Genomic DNA, 22,118 nt, shown 5'->3' with positions numbered 1-22,118 from the left:
TACCAACAGAGGCAGGAAAGAGGGGGAGCTCACGGCCAGTATGGATGGCCGGAACGCTGCCCCTAACAATTGGTGTGTCAGCAGAACATGGCACCTAACGGCAGGACTCAGTGCCTGTCTGCAGAACTCGTGCCTGTCGACAGAACCGGTCAGCATATTTCTGCACCTGTCGGTAGATTTTGTAACCTGACGGTGGCAGATCTCGACACCTGTCAGCAGATCTCAGCACCTGAGGCCAGATTTTGCCATCTGTCGACAGATCTCGGTGACTGTTGGCAGAGCTCAGCATCTGTTGGCAGAACTTGGTGCCTGTCGTCAGATCTCGGTACCTGTCAGGAGATTTCAACACCTGTTTGCAGAACTCAGCACTTGCCGTCAGATCTCTGCACCTGTTGTCAGATCTCGGTGGCTGTCAGGAGACTTCAGCACCTGTTGGCAGAACTAAGCACCTGTCAGCAGAACTCGCCATCTGTCTATAGATCTCAAGACCTGTTGGCAGATCTCGCCACCTGGCAGCAGAACTCAGCAGATTTCAGTACCTGTGGCAGTACTAGCAACCTGTTGAAAGATTTCGTGGCCTGTCGTAAGATTTTGGCGCCTGTTAAATTTCAGTAAGTTTTGGCACCGGTCAGCAGATCTCAGCACTTAATGGCAGATTTTGCCTCCTGTCGGCAGATATTGGCGCCTGTCTGCACACCTCGGCTCCTTTCGGCAGAGCTTGGCATCTGTTGGCAGAACATGGCACCTATCGGCAGAACTCTTTGTCAGGAGATTTCGGCACCTATCGTCAGGTGAGCACCTGTGAGCAGATTTTGGCCCTTTTTACCACCTGTCAGATCTCACCACCTGTTAGCAGATCTCGGCGCTTGTCGGCGGATATTGGCACATGATAGCAGATTTCAGCACCTAACAATATCGGTCAGCAGATTTAACAGATCTCTGCACCTGTCAGTAGATTTTGGCACTTGACGCACAAGTGTGCCCGTTTGCAGATCTCTGCACCTGTCGCCAGATTTTGATGACTGTCTGCAGATCTCAATGCACGGCAGCAGACCTCAGCACTTGTCAGCAGATCTTGATGCCCGTCGACAGCTCTCGGCCCCTGACGCAAGATTTCGGCAGCCAAAGTCGCCATGTAGCTCGAGCCTTATAGTGCTTTTTCTGACTCAATGCTCAGTAACGTGCAGATATGTACCATGCCATCATGTCCAAAAAAGTCAGCGACGGCATCCCTCTGTGCCAGATATTCGTATCGTGTAATCTTCTGTAAGGTATTTTTACGTTAACTAAGAACAAGCTACCACAAAAATAGATCAATCCTTTTATTATAAAAACAGCAGAATGATAAACCAGCAATGAGAAAGAAGATTAAAGTCTTATATAAAGTGGCTGCTAAACTACCCAGTCCAAGAACAATGTCCATTTCGGCTTGAACCATTGCCATGTTCAGCATGTGGCCCACTTTATATGGGTCTATAATAAAAGTACATGTTATGCCGTAGTGCCTTGATATTTCCATAATTCATTCTGCAGGTAAAACATTCTGTACATGGCCATGAAGACAAAACAGTGTTCCTGCAAGTTTTACAATGAATCGGCTCCGTTCTTAAATGGGTACTCCGGTGGAAAAAAATTTTTTTAAATCAACTGGTGCCAGAAAGTTAAACAGATTTGTAAATTACTTCTAAAAATCTTAATCCTTCCAGTAATTAACAGCTGCTGTATACTACAGAGGAAGTTCTTTTCTTTTTGAATTTCTTTTATGTCTGTCTGCCCTTTGCTCACACCTTTGTTCATGTCAGGAACTGCTCGGAGCAGGAACAAATCCCCATAGCAAACAGTCACACAGTTCCTGACATAAAGGTGTCAGCAGAGAGAACCGTGGACAGACAGAAAAGAAAGTCAAAAAGAAAAGAACTTCCTTTGTAGTATACAGCCGCTAATAAGTACTGGAAGGATTAAGATTTTTAAATAGAAGTAATTTACAAATCTGTTTAATTTTCTGGCACCAGTTGATTTTAAAAAAAAAAATGTTTTCCACCGGAGTACCCCTCTAAAATCGCGAACATTTAGCTGAATTGTCCATATTCTGGTCCTAAACTCTACTCCAGTGTTTCCCAAACAGGATGCCTCCGGCTGTTGCAAAACTACAACTCCCAGCATGCCCGGACAGCCTTCGGCTGTCCAAGCATGCTGGGTGTTGTAGTTTTGCAACAGCCGGAGGCACCCTGTTTGGGAAACATTGCTCTACTCTATGGTAATAATATCCATCGTTCATGTCTTATGATATGATAGTACCATATTGGTCACACGTGTCATTCCCAGTCACTGGCTGATAGAATTTGACTGCCCATTCTGGGGCCCGGGGTCGCCGGCTTCACTGGCAGCTGCCGATTCGACTGTCCGGCTTTGCAGGAACTTGCGGACATCTTTGATCATTGGTCGTAACACCTGTATGAGGGCACTCAGTGCCGCCTGGGTCCCCTCCATAGCCTGGGCTTGCCTTTCTTGGGCGCTGGCCTGGATTTCCTGCGACCTGCGGATCATCTGCAAGATGTCGTTCTGCTGCTCCAAGTGTTGGGCGATCTCCTTCACATGCAGGTTAGTCACTCTCTGTTCTTGCAAGAGCCGGGCCGAGTTGAGAGCGATTCGATTCTTCAGTTCTTGAGGTTTTCCCGTGACTTCTGCGGAAGGAGAGATTATTTCTACGGGAGTCTCAGAGGTGACTGTATTGGGGGTCTCGGTCGTGCAATATTCCACTACGTTTTCCTCCAAGGTGTGATAGGTTCCTTCTGCGTTAACTGGAAGAAAGGGAAAGGATTTGGGTTGAACTCTGTAGATCTTACATTTTAAATATACTATAAAGCTATGGTCAGCATCCGGCAAAAAAGATTCCACTCGAAAACTCAGCTGCAGAAGAGCTCCATTGTTTTCAATAGGATTCTGCTGCACCGTGCACATGGCGGAATTTCTGCAGCAGAATGACCGATTCAGACCTCCGGAGAAAGAATTGACAAGTCAATTCTTTTTGCGGAATACATTCGGAAATAAATTCCCATTAATGAAGATGGCGCAAAAGTCCTAGTGCCGGCATATTCTGGTATCGCCCATTGTCTGAAGAATGTTTGCTTTTTTCGGGCAGACATTCCACCATTTAAACATAGCCTTATGGTACGTTCATACAAGCAGATCCCCAGCGCGTCTTACGCTGCTGATCTGCCGGTACAAGTAGACACACTGAAGCGATGTGCGAGTTGCTGCGCATGCGCGGTGTACTTGCACACACCACGGCCGTACCCCCTGCTCTATGAGCTAGGCCGAGAGCTGCCGCAATGTGCGAGTATACTGCGCATGCACTAGGCAAATCGCACATCGCAGTGTGTCTGCTCGTAGCGGCGCATTGCCGCTCCGAGCAAGCACATGTAAAGGCAGCATACAGTGGTCCTTCAGCGGCGGATCCGCAGCGTAATACGCTCTGGGGATTAGCTTGTGTGAATGTACCCTTAGGCTGGATTCACAAGTAGCAGATATGTTACAGGTGAAAAGAAACTGCATTTCTGCATCTGTAGTACAGCCACAAGTACTAGCCCAACACATTTAGGGTAGGGTCACACGTAACGGATCCACAGCATATTTTACGCAGCGGATCCGCCAGAGAGCCGACCCATAGCGTGCCTCCAGTTGTTGCCACCCCTGCCTCGCCCCCTGCACTACACACAGTGGCAATCTGCCGCTCCGAGCAGTCACACAGGGGCCTGCAAGACAAAGAGTGCACTTGCAGTGTACTCAGACATTGCGGAGCAGCCACGGTCTGAGTACACTGCGCATGCATGTGCCGACTCGCAGGCCTCTGTGTGACTGCTCGGAGCGGCGGAGTGTCTGTGTGGCCAGGGTAGCAACAGCTGGAGGCACACTATGGGTCGGGTCCTGCAGCTGCGGATCCTTTACGTGTGACCCTATCCTTACCTGCCCGACACAAGTACCAGCCTGACTGCGCTTCAAACTGATCATCAGACCTACGGTCAGGCCGCAACTTGTGGACGTAATACAAACATTAAAATACGGTGCTCGGCTATCTTCATAAATCCCACAGAAAGTAAACGGTGCAGAGGACCTCCTGTAAATAGGTGGTAACTTTTGGAAATGGAAAGAAGAAGGTAAACGCAACAACAAAAACAACAATAAAAAAAAAATTTAAAAAAAATAAAATATATATATATATATTGAAAAAAAAGAAAATAGTCTTTAAAATGTGCCCCATACCATAATGAAATAATGTAATTTACGCAGTGACTTTTATTGATGGCCTATTAGTATAGGACATTGTTTCCCAACCAGGGTGCATCCAGCTGTTACAAAACTACAACTAACAGCTGATCAGTTGGGGTGTCATGCATCAGACACCCATCAACCTGATGCTGATAAAAAAAAATCTTATATGTTCTCATGGATTTGGTATCCATCATGACCTCCATTGAGGTCATTGGAGGTCTTGGCGCACACGTTAGACAAAAGCCATAAATGTGATGTGAAAGTCCCTTATGCCAGTGTTTCCCATCCGTGGTGCCTCCAGGTTTTGCAAAACTACAACTCCCAGCATGCCCGGACAGCCTTTGGCTGTCCGGGCATGCTGAGAGTTGTAGTTTTGCAACAGCTGCAGGCACCCTGGTTGAGAAACACTGGTTCAAAGTGTACCTTAGCAGGATATTTGTTTAAAACTTCCCAAGACTTGCCCCAAGACTAAGATCAATAAACGCATTTGCTGGAAGTCCCATGCAAGTTTACACGTCACATGTTCACATGTCACAAGTTCCGTTGCGGAACTTCTGACTAGGAATTTGATTCCGCCGGAAGTTGCCGGGAACTTTAAACAGATAACCTTCCTCCAGGACCATCATTACGCTAAAGGAAAACTCCAGCCAAAATTAACTTATAATAAGTATCTGATCACAGGAGGGTCCGACTGCTGGGACCCCCCACGATCTCTGGGAAGGGACCCCGGTGCTCTCAATGAGGAGTGTGTTGCCTACTGGTAGACGGCGCCGATGATGTCCGAGAGCTGTAATCGCCTCTTTTCGGTGCTCCCATCTAAAAAAAAAAAAATGAAATGCCTGCCATCTCCAGCACGCGCTCCTCGCTGAGCATCGGGTCCCGTGGCGGGTCTCAGCAGTCAGACCCCGCGCGATCAGCTTCTTATCCCTTATCCTGTGTAGTTCTCCTTTAAAGTCTGCGGTGACTACGGAAGTTGGCCTTGAATGAGGTGCCTAAGTTTCCAGGAAATTTAAACAGATAACCTGCCATCAGGACCATTCTCGGAGGTGTGCTTTAAGTCAGGGCTAGACAAATCCCAGGCGCCAGGTCACCATGGCTACTAAGAATTTCATTGAGGCACTTAAAGGAGAACTCCAGAATATAAAAATTGTCCCCCATACTGCCGGCAGTAAAAAAAATAAAGATGTACATACCTTCCTCCGCCTCCGGTAACCGGCTCCGGTCTCTGCCGCGATCCTCTTCCCGGTTGCCGGCGAGTCATACTGCACTCAACCAATCACCAGCCGCAGCGAAGTCCAACTTGGCCGGCGATAGGCTGAGCGGCAGTGTGAGAACGCTTCAGGACACAAAATTCTTCACTACTCCGGCACCTGCTGCCGGGGCCGAAAACGTCACAATGCCGCTCAGCCTATCGCCAGCCGAGCCGAGACTTCGCTGCGGCCAGTGATTGGCTGAGCGCAGTATGACTTGCCGACCACCAGCAACCAGGAAGAGGATCGCGGCGGAGACCGGAGCCGGTTACCGGAGGCCCTGGGGGAGCGGAGGAAGGTATGTACATCTTTATTTTTTTTACTGCCGGCAGCATGGGGGACAATTTTTATATTCTGGAGTTCTCCTTTAAGTTTGGCTGTCCGGCCATGCTGGGAGTCGTAGTTTTGCAACAGCGGAAGGTACCCTGGTTGGGAAATATTGCCATGAGTCCTGGATGAAGGTGGTAGTGGTCGCCACTACTACTCCTAATATTACAAAGGTTACGTCTGTGTCGATTATTCTCGTAACATCCATGGCGCCCGTAAGAAGCGTAGCCCACTCACTTTGTGTCAAGGTAACGGTGCCGGGTGAACTGATGGACACCTGGGTGGGTATTTCAGTTGGGCATTCCTGGGTGGGTAAGCTGAGGATGGCGCTTTCGCCCAATAAATTACATATTCGCTGTTGCAGCGGGGTGAGCAGAATCGGCGGAGCGCTGACGTCCCCTTCGCCTTCCACCGTGGCGCGGGCCTGGGACATCTTCCGTCGCACCTCTGTCTTCAGGTCGGACCACTTCTTCTTCACCTCAGCCAGCTCGCGGTGGCACGTGCTGATGGCGTTGACGCGCTTCAAGACGTCGTACCAGGCGTTGCTTTTGGTCAGCAGGGGCACTCCGGCGTTGTAATGGTTAATCAGGATGTGCTTATGTTTCTCCATTTCCTCCATGATAATTTCCACCTCCTGCTCTGAGAAATTCGTCTTTCTCTTCTTGGCTGGCGTAGCCATCGGCCCCGCTGAGCGATGTGGAATAGGCCGCAATACGTAAATTGCGTAAGTAGGGGCGGCAAGAAACATACGCAGCGTAACGGCTTCGAGAATCTGCCTCTTTATCGCGTCTGTACGCAAGACTACGGAAGGAGGACACGCCCACTCCAAATGATCGGCGCGCTTATTGGTTGCTTCTGCTGCCAGTCTAGACACCGCCCACCTTTCCCCCCCCCCGATCTATAAGTGGAGAGAAATCCATCTTGTTAGTGATTGGCTGATTTTTCTGTCAGTCACGTAGTCTGCTTTCTAATTGGTCAACTGGTGTTCAAGAAAAAAGAGTCAAATAGTTGTTTTACAGCAAACAAGATGACGTCATGTTTACGAAAAGGACGAAAAAACAGATTAATGCGTGAGGGAAAGTTGTCGAAAATACGGAGATTATTCTAAATTTAAAAAATGAGTTCCCTCGTAATATTAGCATTCTGATTGGCTCTCCTTTCTGTACGTCACTTCATGACAGCCAATAGTTGTAGCGCATTGCCTTACGGGGACGGCTCTCTACAATTGGGTGCTTTGATTGGTCAAGGTAGTAGGAGGCGTGTTCTGATTGGTTGTGGGCGGGAGTGAAGAGAGTAACCTACGTCAGGGAGGTGTGAGGTGATGCGTTTCCTGCCGCCATATACCGGCACTGAATGAGCTTCGTGGCTGACTATTCCCGGATCTAGTGAACCCTTACCGGCCGTTCCTCCCGTCTATGGCCCGTCCTCGATCGTTGGTGTCGCCGCTGCTGAGCGGAGTGTTCTGTCAGTGTGATACATTGGGAGGATCCCCTCACACACACGACGCCGCGGCATCCTCATCCCGGGCGGCTGCCTTGGCTGCGGACCCGTGCGGAGGAGCCTTGTGCGGCGGGCCCGAGCACGAGCGGCGCCTGCAGATTCTCTTCCAGGAGTTGGACGTCAATAAGGACGGCGCCATCTGTATCAATGACCTGGCTGTGGGGCTCAAGAGGCTCGGGGTCCACCGGACGGAGCTGGAGCTACGGGTAAGGAAGGCTCTAAAATCACTGGGGACCCCCGGGTATAGAGGTGGTATGTCCCTGTCTGTGACTGACAGCTCGTGTGGGACCCCTTATTTTTATAAATGGTATGTTCCTATATGTGACGGGTCCTGTGGGACCCCTTAATTTTATGAATGGTATGTTCCTATCTGTGGCTGAAGTATCGTGTGGGACCCCTTAATTTATAAATGTATGTTCCTATCTGTGACGGGTCGTGTGGGACCCCTTAATTTATAAGTGGTATGTTCCTATATGTGACAGGTTGTGTGGGTCCCCTTAATTTATAAATGGTATGTTCCTATCTGTGGCTGAAGTATCGTGTGGGTCCCCTGATTCAGTTTTACATGTCCTGGGTGCCTCCAGCTGTTTTTAAAACTACAACTCCCATTCTACCCTGAGGTGGTTGTAATTTTATAGCTTCCCCCATAAGGGTACTCTCAGCTTCTATCATAGAGGGGACAGAACCGCCTCTTCTTTATCATTGGGGTGAGGACTTTGGTCAGTGACTCCACATTCCTGTGTATAATCTACAGATAATATATAGATAATCCACGTCTTCAGCAAACTGTTCTCAGGCTTTCATGCAGAGCAATTTGATGCCGTGTGTGGTGTATGGACTGACAACCCTTCAACCTCTGCAGCAATGCTGACAGCACTTATGTCTACAGTGGTCCCTCAACATACGATGGTAATCCGTTCAAAATTAACCATTATATGTTGAGGGATCCGTGCAATGTAAAGTATAGGACAGTGGTCTACAACCTACGGACTTCCAGATGTTGCAAAACTACAACTCCCAGCATGCCCGGACAGCCAACGGCTGTCCGGGCATGCTGGGAGTTGTAGTTTTGCAACATCTGGAGGTCTGCAGGTTGAAGACCACTGGTATTGGAGGTTATACTCGCGTGTCCCCGCCGCTCCAGACCGTCAACGCTGCCCTGGATGTCGCCCTCCATCGCTGTCGCCGCGTCCCCGGGGTGTCCCCGATGCTCCGGGAAGGTCTCTGCTGCCTGGGAACGTTGCTCTCCGTCACCGCCATCATGTCACTACGCACGCTGCTCCTATTGGATGATGGGGCGACATGATGACGACTATGGAGAGCGCCGATGATGCAGGGGATCCTGAGGAGTACATTACGGAGCCCCGAGGACAGGTAGGAGACCATCACCAGAGCACACGGGGCACCGTAAACGGCTATCTGGTGGCAGCTGAAGCAGTCAGCGCTGCCGGATAGCCGTTTATGTGATGGCCCCGACATACAAAAGCATCGTATGTTGATGCCCAGGTATGTACTGGACAGGTGCGGAGTTCCGACGTTGCAGGGAGCCGTACACTGGGAGAACTGCTCCGGCCGGAAGCATCTCAACGGTTTGTTTCCCAGTTAGTGCAAAAAGGCACCGGGACCCACAAAAGATTTTGGCGTTGTTGTTATCTAGTGACGTCACTACTGAACAAAAAATGTTCCAAAAAGGTAACCGACGCGTTTCAGAGAAGGCTTTCCTTCCTCAGATCTCTAAGGAAGGAAAGTGTTCTGAAACACGTCAGATACCTTTTTGGAACATTTTTTGTTCAGTAGTGACGTCACTAGCTAACAAAAATGCCAAAATCTTTTGTGGGTCCCGGTGCCTTTTTGCACTAACTGGGAAACGAACCGGTGAGACCCTGCCGGCCGGAGCAGTTCTCCCGGTGCACGGCTCCCTGCAACGTCGGAACCCTGCACCTGTCCAGTACATACCTGGGGATCACGCTAACCGCAAACTGCACGGGAATACAGTGAAAGACCGCAACCTGACACCGATAGAAACCCTACAACCATCAGTCAATTGGATCCACTTCTTTTGAAACTGAACTCGCAGGCTCCTGTTATCAAAATAGAAGTGAATTATAAACTGTGAATTGCTCTGTCCCTTAGCGCCAATACACATAACTTATATTTTGGAGTATCATATTTTAGGTGGTGATACAGGGATCCACCTTTGTTGTATATAGGCTGCTTTGATTTACATTGCCTGCGCCGGTGCTATATATATAATTTGGTGTAATTTACACATCTGTTTAACTTTCTGGGCAACAACTCATTTAAAAAATTTTTCCACTGGAGTACCCCTTTTACAGCCTAGGTTGTCTCTATTTAGCACAACAAAATATTTTTTTTTGAAATCCTCAGAGTTCTTTGCCATGAGGTGCCAGGTTGAACTTCCAGTGATTAGTATTAGAGAGTGTGAGAGCGATAACACCAAACTTAAAACTCCTGAGACCTTGTAACACTAATGTGTCACATGATTCTAGAGAGGGGAAATGGCTTATTCTGCCCAATTTGGACATTTCCTTTTAGGGGTTTACTTTTGTTGCCAAGGTTTATACATTAAGGGGTACTCCAATGGAATATATATATGTGTGTTTGTGTGTGTGTATATATAATGTGTGTGTGTGTGTGTATATATATATATATATATATATATATATATATATATATATATATATATATATATATATATATATATATATATATATATATAAATAAATATAATATATTTTTTTTTTTTTTTTTTTTTCCTATAAATCAACTGGTGTCAGAAAGTTAAACAGACTTGTAAATGACTTCTATTAAAAAAAATGTTTGCCCTTCCAGTACTTTTTAGCAGCGGTATGCTACAGAGCAAATTCTTTGCTTTTTGAATTTCTTTTTTTTTTTTTTTTTCTTGTCCACAGTGCTCTCTGCTGACACCTCTGTCCGTGTCAGGAACTGTCCAGAGCAGCATAGGTTTGCTATGAGGATTTTCTCCTGCTTTGGACAGTTCCTGACACGGACAGAGATGTCAGCAGAGAGCACTGTGGACAAGACAAAAAAGAAATTCAAACAGAAAATTATTTCCCTTTGTAGCATACAGCTGATAACAAGTACTGGAAGGAGAAATCAATTTTAATAGTTATGAGGATTTGGATTTTAATGTGAGTTATATTGAGGATTTGGAGTAACATTACACAAACTGTGGCTCTCCAGCTGTTGCAAAACTACAACTCTCATCATGCCCTGACAGCCTGCGGCTGTCAGGGCATGATGGGAGTTGTAGTTTTGCATCAGCTGGAGTGCTCGGATGTGTGGTGTAATGTCGGACGGAATTGGTGCCGTAGATTTTGCGCAGTCCTGATAAATATTAGCACTAAGCCGTGAAGGTGAAGAATGCCATACGGCTATGTACATCCTGTACTCCCATCTCTATGTAGGTCTCCATGCATAGGACATTGCTAGTCCCCCTGTGTCTCCACGTCCCCCTCCTCCTTGTACAATCACATACATAGAAGTTGTATATTTGAGCAGATGGCGGCTCCTCACAGCTGACCGGGTGATGGCTCCCCTTACAGGAATGCCTGAAATAACGTTGGGATGACTCTTCATTAACATAGAGAATACTAATGAAACTCCCATCCCCCCCCCCTCCCTTCCCTGGACAGATAGTGATCCAGACTTCCAGTAAGCCGTAGGAAGCAAATTCACTCTTGGGGGGCCAATCACACATTGGGATTTCCCCAGAAATTGCGGTCAATGGGATTCCATCTCGTACACTATGAGATTTCAGCAGCAAAATAATGAACATTTTTCCTTACTCTGGTAGGAATACTGAGCGAAATGCATTGCCGGCTATGGGGACTAGCAATGTACGTGCGCTGTCCTCAAATCTCCAGGTGGATAATCTGTCACGTGCATAGACCCAACCAAAGGGTAATCCGCTGGGAGTTTTGTTACCGTTCGCTTCATAGGTCAGCGCAAAATCTGTCATAGCGGCAGATAAGCAGATCGCCGGCAGATACATTAAAATGAACGACGTATGAACATACCGTAAGGCCATGTTCCACAGTGGACATTCCGCCACAGCAGATTCCCATTGATTTCAATAGGATTCTGCTGTACATGTCTATTCTTATGGCAAATTTTGCTCGGAAATGTATTGCCGTCTGAGACGGCGTATTTCCTGGCGGTCCTAGTGCCCACGGATCACTCATGTGCAGAATGTCCGGCCGGACAAATTCTGCACATTTTATGCCGTGTGAACATACCCTGAGGACGCATTCACGCCACCATGTTTCCAGCAAGCTAAACCCCCCCCCCCCCCCCCCAGCACCTCTAATCTCCATCCTGACCATTTGCTACAATGTATCAGTGCAGTTAAAGGGGCACTCCAGTGGAAAACAAATGTTTTTAAATCAACTGGTGCCAGAAAGTTAAACAGATTTGTAAATTACTTCTATTTAAAAATCTTAATCCTTCCAGTACTTATCAGCTGCTGTATACTCCACAGGAAGTTGTATTTCTTTCTGGAGTTCTTTCCAGTCTGTCCACAGTGCTCTCTGCTGACACCTCTGTCCATGCCAGGAACTGTCCAGGGAAGGAGAGGCTTGCTCCTGCTCTGGACAGTTCCTGACATGGACAGAGGTGTCAGCAGAGAGCACTGTGGTCAGACTGGAAAGAACTACACAACTTCCTCTAGAGCATCCAGCAGCTCAGTACTGGAAGGATTAAGATTTTTTTAATAGAAGTAATTTACAAATCTGTTTAACTATCTGACACCAGTTGATTTAAAATAAATAGTTTTCCACCGGAGTACCCCTTTAAAAGGTATCAAACGGTCAGGATGGAGATGAATGCTGCAGGCGTGTGGAGCTTTCAAAGGGACAATTGTAGCAAATTCTCGGCTGTGAGATGTATCGGGCTTTTGTGTGTTAGATGTGGCAAACTCTGAGCCAGATATCTCCAATGTGGGCACCAAAGATGGGAGTTAACCCCTTCTTAGATCAGGCATGCTGACAGTTGTAGTTGTGCTACACAGCTGGAGATACACTAAGGCTACGTTCACACTGCCGGTTGTCTCCAGGAGTGTAAAGTCCGTTATTTTAGAATCGAGAAAAGCTGGAGAAAAAAAATAGTGCTTCATCGTCTTTTTCTCCCCGGCTTTTCTCTCCGAAAATAACGGCGGCTATTGACTACAATGGGGTCCATCGGGACCTGTTATGTTACCCGGTATGCTCCTGCAAAATTACCGCCAGCAAACTGCAAAAAAAAAAAAAAAAAAGGGAGTTTGACGTCTGAATTTGCCGGAGCAGTGTGAAAGGAGCCAAAAGTAAGGAAAGCTTTCCCGTGTGTGTGTCGATCTATCTAGTTATTTCTTCTTCCTAACAAAGTGTCTGCACTATTTAACACCCATCCCCCTTCCTTACTATTCAGCCCACCACCCATTTGTCTCTAAGGCTGGGTTCACATCACGTTTTCTCCCATACGGGAGCGCATACGGCAGGGGAGCTAAAACCTCGTGCACTCGTATGCCTTTCTATGCGCTCCCGTATGTCATTCATTTCAATGAGCCGGCCGGAGTGAAACAGTCCGGTCGGCTCATTTTTGCGCCATATGCGCTTTTACTACTGGACCTAAAACCGTGGTTGACCACAGTTTTAGGTCCAGGGGAAAAGCGCATATGGTGCAAAAATGAGCCGACCGAACGTTTCACTCCGGCCGGCTCATTGAAATTAATTGCATACGGGAGCGCGAGGTTTTAGCTCCTCCTGCCGTGTGCGCTCCCGTATGGGAGAAAACGTGATGTGAACCCAGCCTTAGGCTGGGTCCACACTACGTTTTGTCCCATACGGGAGCGCATACGGCAGGGGGAGCTAAAACCTCGCGCTCCCGTATGTCACCGTATGCGCTCCCGTATGCCATTCACTTCAATGAGCCGACCGGAGTGAAACATTCGGTCCGGTCGGCTCATTTTTGCGCCGTATGCGCTTCTACAACCGGACCTAAAACCGTGGTTGACCACGGTTTTAGGTCCGGTTGTAAAAGCGCATACGGCGCAAAAATGAGCCGACCGGACCGAATGTTTCACTCCGGTCGGCTCATTGAAGTGAATGGCATACGGGAGCGCATACGGTGACATACGGGAGCGCGAGCTTTTAGCTCCCCCCTGCCGTATGCGCTCCCGTATGGGACAAAACGTAGTGTGGACCCAGCCTTAGCCGTGATCTGTAGGTTTTTCAGCATATATAAATGTGCTGTTCAGATTAGGGACCCCTTTAAAAATAGGTTTTGCTTATGGGGGTGCTGTCTGTCAGGTGCGGTTTCTATTTCTTGCGCTGTTAAAGGAGAACGCCAGAATATGTAACTTATCCCCTATTTTAAGGATAGGGGATACATTTCAGATTGTGGGGGGGGGGTCCGACCGCTGGGGCCCTCGGCTCTTTGCTGAAATAGCACGTTTCGACCACCACATGATGCAGCGGCCGACACGCCCCCTAAATACATTTTTATGGCAGAGGCGGAGACTGCCGAATACAGCGATCCGGTTCTCCCATAGAGATGTATTGAGGGGGTGTGTCTGCTTCCGTGTTATGCGGTGGATGAACAAGGCCGCTGACTGCCGAGGCCCCGTACGGGAGATCGCCGGGGGCCCCAGCGTTCGGACCCTCGCAATCTGAAACTTAGTGCCTATTCTAAGGATAGGCACTAAGTTTCATATCCCGGAGTACCCCTTTAAGGAAGGTGGCATCAGTTTATCACTTTTATAAAGGGGTCTTCCACTCTTATCACCTATACATAGGATCAGTCGGACCCCCAGTGATAATGCATTTGTCGCCTATACAGGGGGTAGGGCATTGTTTTCCAACCAGCGGGCCTCCAGCTGTTGCAAAACTACAATTGCTAGGAGTTGTTTTGCAACAGCTGGAGGCTTCTAGTTATGAACAGCGATCATCTGATGGTCTACTTTAGTGTTTCCCAACCAGGGTGCTTCCAGCTGTTGCAAAACCACAACTCCCAGCATGCCCGGACAGCCGTTGGCTGTCCGGGCATGCTGGGAGTTGTAGTTTTGCAACAGCCAGAAGGGCACTGGTTGGGAAACACTGCAGCGGTGGCTGCAACCGGTTTATAAGAATTACTTTAACAAAATGTTCCTTTCATCTGAATGTTGTATAGAACTAGATAATATCTGTATCTGCCCATGAAACCAGCTTTTTCCTGTATGAGCCATAAACCTCATTTCAGACTGGGATCACATGGCGATTTGACGTATACATCAGCACCCTGTCAAAATGGAATGCCGATGTATACAAGACGTGCATATACTGTACAGGCATGGGACTGGGCCCATTGAATTTAATGGCAGGAACGTTGTCAACCACTGGTGCCGGAATATGTCATTTACAAATCTGTATGAAATTCTAGCATTGGATCATTTTTTTTATATGCAGTGCTGGCATCCCATTTTTTCAGCTTGCCAATGTATATATGCAGTATACACAAGTCGTGATGTGAACGTGACTTTAGTCGGGTGGGTGGAGATGCGCTAATGTATAGTATGACTCGACAAAACTGAGTCTCGGGCATCAGCAGTTAATTCCTTCTGTCTATATAAAGTAGTTCTGCCTTCCAAATGCTTTTTGCAAGTGATCATAATCCCTGGTAAAAAAAAATCCTATATTGGCAGGTCAGAGTTTTGGGTCATAACCTGAAAGCCTGTGATTTTCTATTGTCCCCTTGGTGTATGCCGAAGACTGATCACTATGGAGCCATTGCACATCAATGGTCAGTGTTATACCTATGTTACGCACAAACGCATAAGATGAGTGTACATGTGGTGTTTTGCACTTATTTATAAGGGGGCATTCACACCACCGTTTGTGCATATGGCTGGGATATTAAAACCGTGAGCTAAAATCGTATAAAACCGTATACACGAACACTGTTTTATATGGTCTCATTGACTTCAATATTTAAAACTGGGGAAAAAAAAAGCTTATGGTGAATGTTCAGTTTTGAAACTGGAGACTAAAGCACGGTAGGACCAATATTTTTTATTTGCCAAAAATATTGGCAGATCTCGGTGTGCGGGAATTGATGCGGCAGATCTCGGTGCGCAGGATTTTCTGCAGAGTACTGTACGTGTGAATAAACCATTAATGTATGAAACTGTGTGAAAGGATCTGCAACTCCTCACTATATACCCCTGGCATATATTTCCTTAGTTCTACCTTGGTTTGTGTCACCTTATCTGGCACCAGGAGAGCGTATCCCTCATAGGAAAAGATAAGAGACAAGTAGGTATGGCAAACACACTCTGACTTTATTGCATTAAAGGGGAACTCCGCCCCTAGACATCTTATACCCTATCCAAAGGATAGGGGATAAGATGTCAGATCGCCGGGGTCCCGCTGCAGCACCCCGCTATTATTACTGCGCAGAGCGAGATCGCTCTGCACGTAATGACAGGCAATACAGGGGCCGGAGCATCGTTACGTCACGGCTCCGCGCCTCGTGACGTCACGGCCCTCCCCTGTCAGTACAAGTCTATGGGAGGGGGCGTGGCGGTCGTAATGCCCCCTGCCATAGACTTGCATTAAGGGGACGGGCCGTGATGTCATGAGGGGCGGAGCCATGACGTAACGATGCTCCGGCCCCTGTATTGCCTGTCATTACGTGCAGAGCGATCTCTCTGTACAGTAATGATGGCGGGGTGCTGCAGCGGCGATCCCCGGGGTTCCCAGCAGCGGGACCATGGCGATCTAACATCTTATCCCCTATCCTTTGGATAGGAGATAAGATGCCAGGGGCGGAGTACCCCTTTAAGCATCTGTATAAAAAGGCAAAGGGCGTATTTAACATTGACCAATTTAAATGTAGACACATCTAAAAAGTGATATAATTGTTTTGATTTTACATGCTTTTTCCAAGGGTACATAACTAGCCAATTAGCAGATAGTGAATTTCTGTAACCAGCAACTTTACTTACAGTAAATGTAACTTATTAGGAACGACCCTGAGAAGGCTGAGAACGAGATGGAGATAAGAAAGAGGAAAAAATAAAACAATAATAAAGAACTCTTATGCAGCCTTTCACTAACTACAACTCACAGCATGCCCTGATACAACCTTTCACTGTGTATACGGTTGCAATATACATAATCCCATGGAGGGAATGCACCCTAAGGGTAGGGTCAAACATAACGGTTCCACAGCGTTTTTTTTTTTTTATGCTACGGATTTGCCAATGACCCGACCCATAGTGCCTCCAGCTGTTGCCAAACCTCCCCATTCCCGGCCCCCTGGCTTGCTCGCAGCAGCAATCCACCACTCGGAGCAGCCTTAAAGGGGCCTGCGAGTCACCGAGTGGACTCACTCTCAGCTGTGATAGCAGATCGGCAGCGTAAAATACGCTTCGGATCAGTTACGTGTGACTCAACCCTTTGGCTATGTAGAATTACAGTGAAATTCTGTGTTCTCAAAACACAGAATTCTGCTGAAATTCAAAGCCCCACTGGCTTTAATGGGATTCCGCTGCAGAATTCTGCAAAATTAAAGACACAACTTTTTTTAAACTTTGTGGAGTATAATAGCTGCTGCAGAAATTCTGTTGTGTGAATGTCCCATTGACGTCAACAGGCGGTAAATTTGGTGGAGTTCCGCACGGAAATTGTCTTGTGAACCATATCCTCACGTGGAATACAAACTGTTATCTTAGGGAGCGCCAGTTTTTATTGTAGAACCATTGAGCCATCATTTTTAGGTTATGTTCACACGTACATAATCCACCGCTGGAAATTACGCTTGCGGAAAATCTGAATGCCGATTTGCTGCAGACCCATTGATTTCAGTGGGTGGTACCGTAATACGCTTGTGCATTATCCACTGCAGAAATTCCCCGCAGCGGATTGTGTACGTGGGAACAGACCCTTATGGAGGTTACCAGTATGTTTTGGGTCCTTTGAAAATCTTGAAACAGGACGGCAGTGGCTGCTGGTAGTCGGCGGCCTCTTTTCATCTGTACTGAATTAAATACAGATCAGTTGTCAATACTTCTGTGTTGACATCCGATCACGTCACAGACCTCAAAGCCTGAAGAGGAATCCCCTGAGCCGCCCTCTTGTGACTTCTATGGGTTCTCTTGGTGACCTTAATTGCCATCTAAATTACCAAATGCATCAATATCTACATCCTGCCTGCAGGGGACATCAGTCGTGTCTTTGTATCTGTGGTGACATTGATAGATTTGGATCAAGGAACATTGTCATGTGACCCGATGGTTTTTTTTATAAAGCAGGTTTTAGGTCTACAGACCAGTGGTCTCTAACTGTGGCCCTCCAGATGTTGCAAAACTTCAACTCCAAGCATGCCCGGAGAGCCGTTGGCTGTCCGGGCATGCTAGGAGTTGAAGTTTTGCAACATCTGGAGGGCCACAGTTTGAGACCACTGGTCTGTAGGGGGAAGTAATCACATGTCCTGGTTTCATATACCGGCCTCCCTTTTTATTTTCTAGGCATCGGTCTGTGGTTTATATGTGCGGGGTGTGCCGGGCTGTTCACGTCACTGGTATTCGGTATCCTCTGGAGGCGTTGGTGCCTCGCTGACAGGTCGGGCGTCCTCACATCTGTATCACTGTGTGGTGACTCTTCTCTCCAGTATGGTTAGTCACATGCGGTATTACACATATCTCTTCACATATCTGGCCGTGCAGTGATGTAACAGCGGCTCCTGGGAATTCACACAGCGAATCACTAGTTGGAAAATCAGCAGCTTCACTTTTATTGACCTGATATCAGAAATACAAAAGAATCGGCTTGTAAAATCCACAGCGAATCCGAGGTGCGTGAATGCACCCCAATACTAATCAGTCAATGGGAAGGGGGGTGTACCTAATTAAAGGCAGTGTTGCTCGGTTTTAATTTTTTTTATTTTTACACTGTGCAGATCTGTGCTACCTGAGGGTGCGTTCACACGTGCGTATTTTCTGCTGCGGCAAATTTTGTTGGCCATTGAAGTCATTGGGCAGCAAAGCTGCAGCAAAAATACGCACATGTGAATGCACCTTGAATGGGGTTATTTTGCTGCAGGCCATGTCTGAATAAGAGCATAAAGAGAGAAGGGGAAAAGTAAACAATTTTAAATAAAAAAAAGAGAGAAAAATGTGTTTTTTTATTTTTTTTTTTTATATTAATATAAAAAATCTAAATTCTTAACATTGGGGAGCGGTTGGCTAGAGAGTTGCCTAAATCTGGCTGTAAATTATGCTTGATTCCCAATGTTTTATTTTTTTTATTAATTTTTTTTTTCTTTGTTCTATTACATTATTACTATTATAATGTATTATAATTTTGCTGCATACAAAAGCGCAGTTGTCTCCACTATTGTGCATAGCAAAAAGACATCGCAAAGTTTTTTTTATTTATTTTTTGTTCCATTTTAAGTTCAATTGCTATTACGGTTTGGTGCTATACACTAGCATGGTGCTGATCGGTAATATCGATAATCCACTTGTACAGCCTGCCTGTGTGGGCAGACTACAGACTATACTAGATCATCCCTGGAGCAGGTAAGACCACCTCTGGCCGGCATCTTCATCCATCAGCTGCGGGTGGTCCGATAAATGTCACTAAGTCCCGTAACGTCTATAGATGATCAGTATTGATCACAGCATTTAAAGGGTTAATAGCGACCATCAGCATGATCGCCGGGAGGCCTCTTTACACAATAACCGGCCCCAACTACTACTGACCTGTATGTAATGGATATGGCGGCTTTAGATGCAGTGAGGGCAGGATTTTCAGTGATCTGTATTTTGGGGTCACCTCTTCTTCTCATTCTATCATGATGATGGGATCAGATAGTGAAGATGTCGGACTCGCGGGGTCATTCTTCTCATATATATCTATCTATATCACTGCTGTATTTAACCACAGGATCACTGGGCCTTGTTGACTGAAGATAAGCCGCTCTAATGTGCTTTGTATCTCCCTGGGTTCTTTAATCCATTTAAGACCTTCGCACACAATAATCTATTTCCTCTCCTATAAGACTCTCTCGTCTCCTTGCTCACCTTTCCATTCACTGGTTATCTGCTGGGCAATCTCCTTATACAGGGCAGGACAATGGCAGACATTAGCTCAGCAGTCTATAGATTGAATGAACTGGGTTAATGGTTTATATTAGGGATCGACCGATTATCGGTATGGCCGATATTATCGGCCAATAATCACGATTTTGGGCATTATCGGCAATTACCTTGCCGATAAGCCGATAATGCCCCGTACCGCGTCGCACCCCCCCCACTGCCCCGGGCCCATTGCCTCCCCCATCCCCGGTTTTATAATTAACTGTTCCCGGAGCCCACGCTACTTCTTGCTCCTGCTGCGTCCTGCGTTACGCTGTGCGCAATGACGAGTGACGTGTGCGACGTGACGTCACCATCAGTGCGCACAGTGACCGTTCAGGAGGACGCCACCGGAGCCAGATGTGGAGTGGACCCCGGGAACAGGTAATTATAAAACCGCGGATGGGGGAGGCAATGGGGGCGGTGCGGCAGGTCGGGGGAGCGGTGGTGTTGATAGGTCTCAGGACCCCTGGACAGGAAGGGGGAGAGAAGCTGGTGGCGGCGGCAGCCTATGGCACCGCAAAAGCCACTGCAGTGCATTGATTTAAAGCGCCCGCTTTAAATCAATGATCTGCAGCGGTGTTGCGGGGGGATAAATAGCCGATAACTTAAACCGGAATATCGGTATAAGTTATCGGCTATTGGCCCTAACCTCCACCGATTATCGGTATCGGCCCTAAAAAACAGATATCGGTTGATCCCTAGTTTATATACGGCTGAAGTGTGGAGTGTACGGCTATGTTCACACGGTGGAGATTCTGCTGTTCTGCTTAAATTCCGTTCTGCAAAGCTTGCGGCAGAATTTATGCAGTTTTGCAAAATCTGAGCAGACTTTCGGCGTGGTCAAAACACAGAATTCTGCAAAAATTCTCCCTATTGAGTTCAATGGGATTCCTGCCCAGAACTTTACAAAATTTTAAGACTGTTCTTTATATTTTTGCAGAATTTCTGCTGCGGAATTTCCACAGCGGTAATTTTGTCATGTGAATGGGACAGCAGATTCCCCGTTCATTTTTAATGTGCAGAAACTTTTCCAGCAGGTTCTCGGAAAGTCCACGGTGTGAACATAGCCTTATATAGAAACATCTGGCTCAGGGCTATACAGTGATGCAGCGTTTCCCTACCAGGGTGCCTCCAGCTGTTGCAAAACTACAACTCCCAGCATGCCCGGACAGCCAAAGATTGGGGAATATTGCTCTATAGCATTGTTTCCCAACAGTGTACCTCCTGCCATTGCAAAACTACAACTCCCAGCATGCCTGGACAGCCAACGGCTGTCCGAGCATGCTGGGAGTTGTAGTTTTGCAACAGCTGGAGGCACCCTGGTTGGGAAATGCTATCCAAATGTGGTTGTATAGAACTAGATAGTACAGATATTATATCTATCCAGAATTCAGACATTCAGGGTATGTTCACACATGAATAAACTGCAGATTTCATGCAAGGTAAACCTACCTATTTAGATACCTACCTACCTACCTACCTACCTACCTACCTACCTAGATACATACTTAGATACCTACCTACCTAGAGAGTCTTAAAAATTATACTATATCAATAAAGATGTGTGTTTTTTTTTCACCCATTAGAAAATACATAAAATCTGCAGAATCTATGCAGAAAAGCTGTTTACACGCAAGGGAATCTGCAGCTTACTCGCTATATGTGAACTTCCTCATACCACAGTCTACTGTACAGTCTCTGCTGTCTACTATAGAGGGAGTTATCTAAGAATTGTAAATGGTCTCCTGCGCATAAGAGAAGTGCTAAGTATCTGCTCAATAGGGGTCCTAGCACTCAGACCCCCACTGATCACATCCTGTGGATAGGTGATAGGTTATCATCTTGGGACAAGAGGTTGGACATGGTAAACATCATGGTTTCCCTACGCTATTCCCAGCACGTACGGATCTATACAATGGCCGATGGTATTTCCTCTGCATGTACGGATGCATCTAGACTTGTTCGTGGGAATTTAGGCTAATCACAAAGTGTACGGCCGCTTGTCAAAATAAAGGTAGCCTCAGGCCCTATGTAAACAACCCGCAAGTTATACATAGAGGGGTGCGAGGTTGTACTGCAGTATTTATGCAAAATAGGGAGCATGCCCTGTACCCTATGGGCTCGTCCGCCTCTAGGGATGGCCTGCAGGTTGTATAGAGCTGTATGACTTGTGCTGTGATGGCAGCGCACAGAGCCCCTACTTGTCTAATGTGTCCCTCCATCCCGAAATGTAAGAATTCCCTCAGCGTTTAGTATTCCTGAGGCCTCCATACAGTCCTCAGATTGGGCTCAATGGCCTCTTTGTTTGCTGCAGTTAATCAGTTGCATCTTTTCACATAGAAGAGCAGGAGGACCCCCCCCCCCCCCACTGACATCAGCCTCTATTAGTGGTCTCCAAACTGCTGACCTCTAGAAGTTGCAGAACTACAACTCCCAGCATGCCTGGACAGCCAACAGGCTTAGGTTGTCGGGGTGTGCTGAGAGTTGTAGTTTTGCAAGAAAATGTCATCCAAAAATAGACAGTGAGGATTAAAGAAAAAGTTGATAACTAATAGAGATAAAGCAAATCCTTACATATAAAAGTAATAAAGATCTGCTGGGAGCTGTAATCACTGTCTATGTAGTGGACAGGA

The 22,118-nt window shown here is 47.0% G+C and overlaps 2 protein-coding genes across 3 annotated transcripts in view; one reads left to right on the top strand and one right to left on the bottom strand.

Moving 5' to 3' along the window:
* Positions 1 to 2,008: 2,008 nt before the first annotated feature.
* NAIF1 (nuclear apoptosis inducing factor 1) lies at positions 2,009 to 7,007 on the bottom strand. Its single transcript, XM_056540552.1, has 2 exons — positions 6,087 to 7,007; positions 2,009 to 2,801 (listed from the first exon to the last, which is right to left on the bottom strand). The coding sequence occupies exons 1-2, from the start codon at positions 6,595 to 6,597 to the stop codon at positions 2,326 to 2,328; spliced, it is 987 nt and encodes a 328-aa protein (XP_056396527.1). The 5' UTR covers positions 6,598 to 7,007; the 3' UTR covers positions 2,009 to 2,325.
* A 108-nt stretch (positions 7,008 to 7,115) lies between these two features.
* SLC25A25 (solute carrier family 25 member 25) overlaps positions 7,116 to 22,118 on the top strand; it is a 29,598-nt gene continuing 14,595 nt past the window's right edge. The window contains exon 1 of one of the 2 annotated variants that reach the window (XM_056540546.1): positions 7,116 to 7,555. In XM_056540546.1, the coding sequence (XP_056396521.1) occupies positions 7,265 to 7,555 (291 nt within the window). In that variant the 5' untranslated portion in view covers positions 7,116 to 7,264. The remainder of the gene's footprint in view (positions 7,556 to 22,118) is intronic. The other variant, XM_056540547.1, reaches the window with a different exon arrangement.

Source organism: Hyla sarda, chromosome 9 (genome assembly GCF_029499605.1).
Source record: "Hyla sarda isolate aHylSar1 chromosome 9, aHylSar1.hap1, whole genome shotgun sequence".
Classification (NCBI taxonomy): domain Eukaryota; kingdom Metazoa; phylum Chordata; class Amphibia; order Anura; family Hylidae; genus Hyla; species Hyla sarda.
Note: the sequence above shows the minus strand (reverse complement) of the source record. Positions and strands in the feature narration are given on the sequence as shown.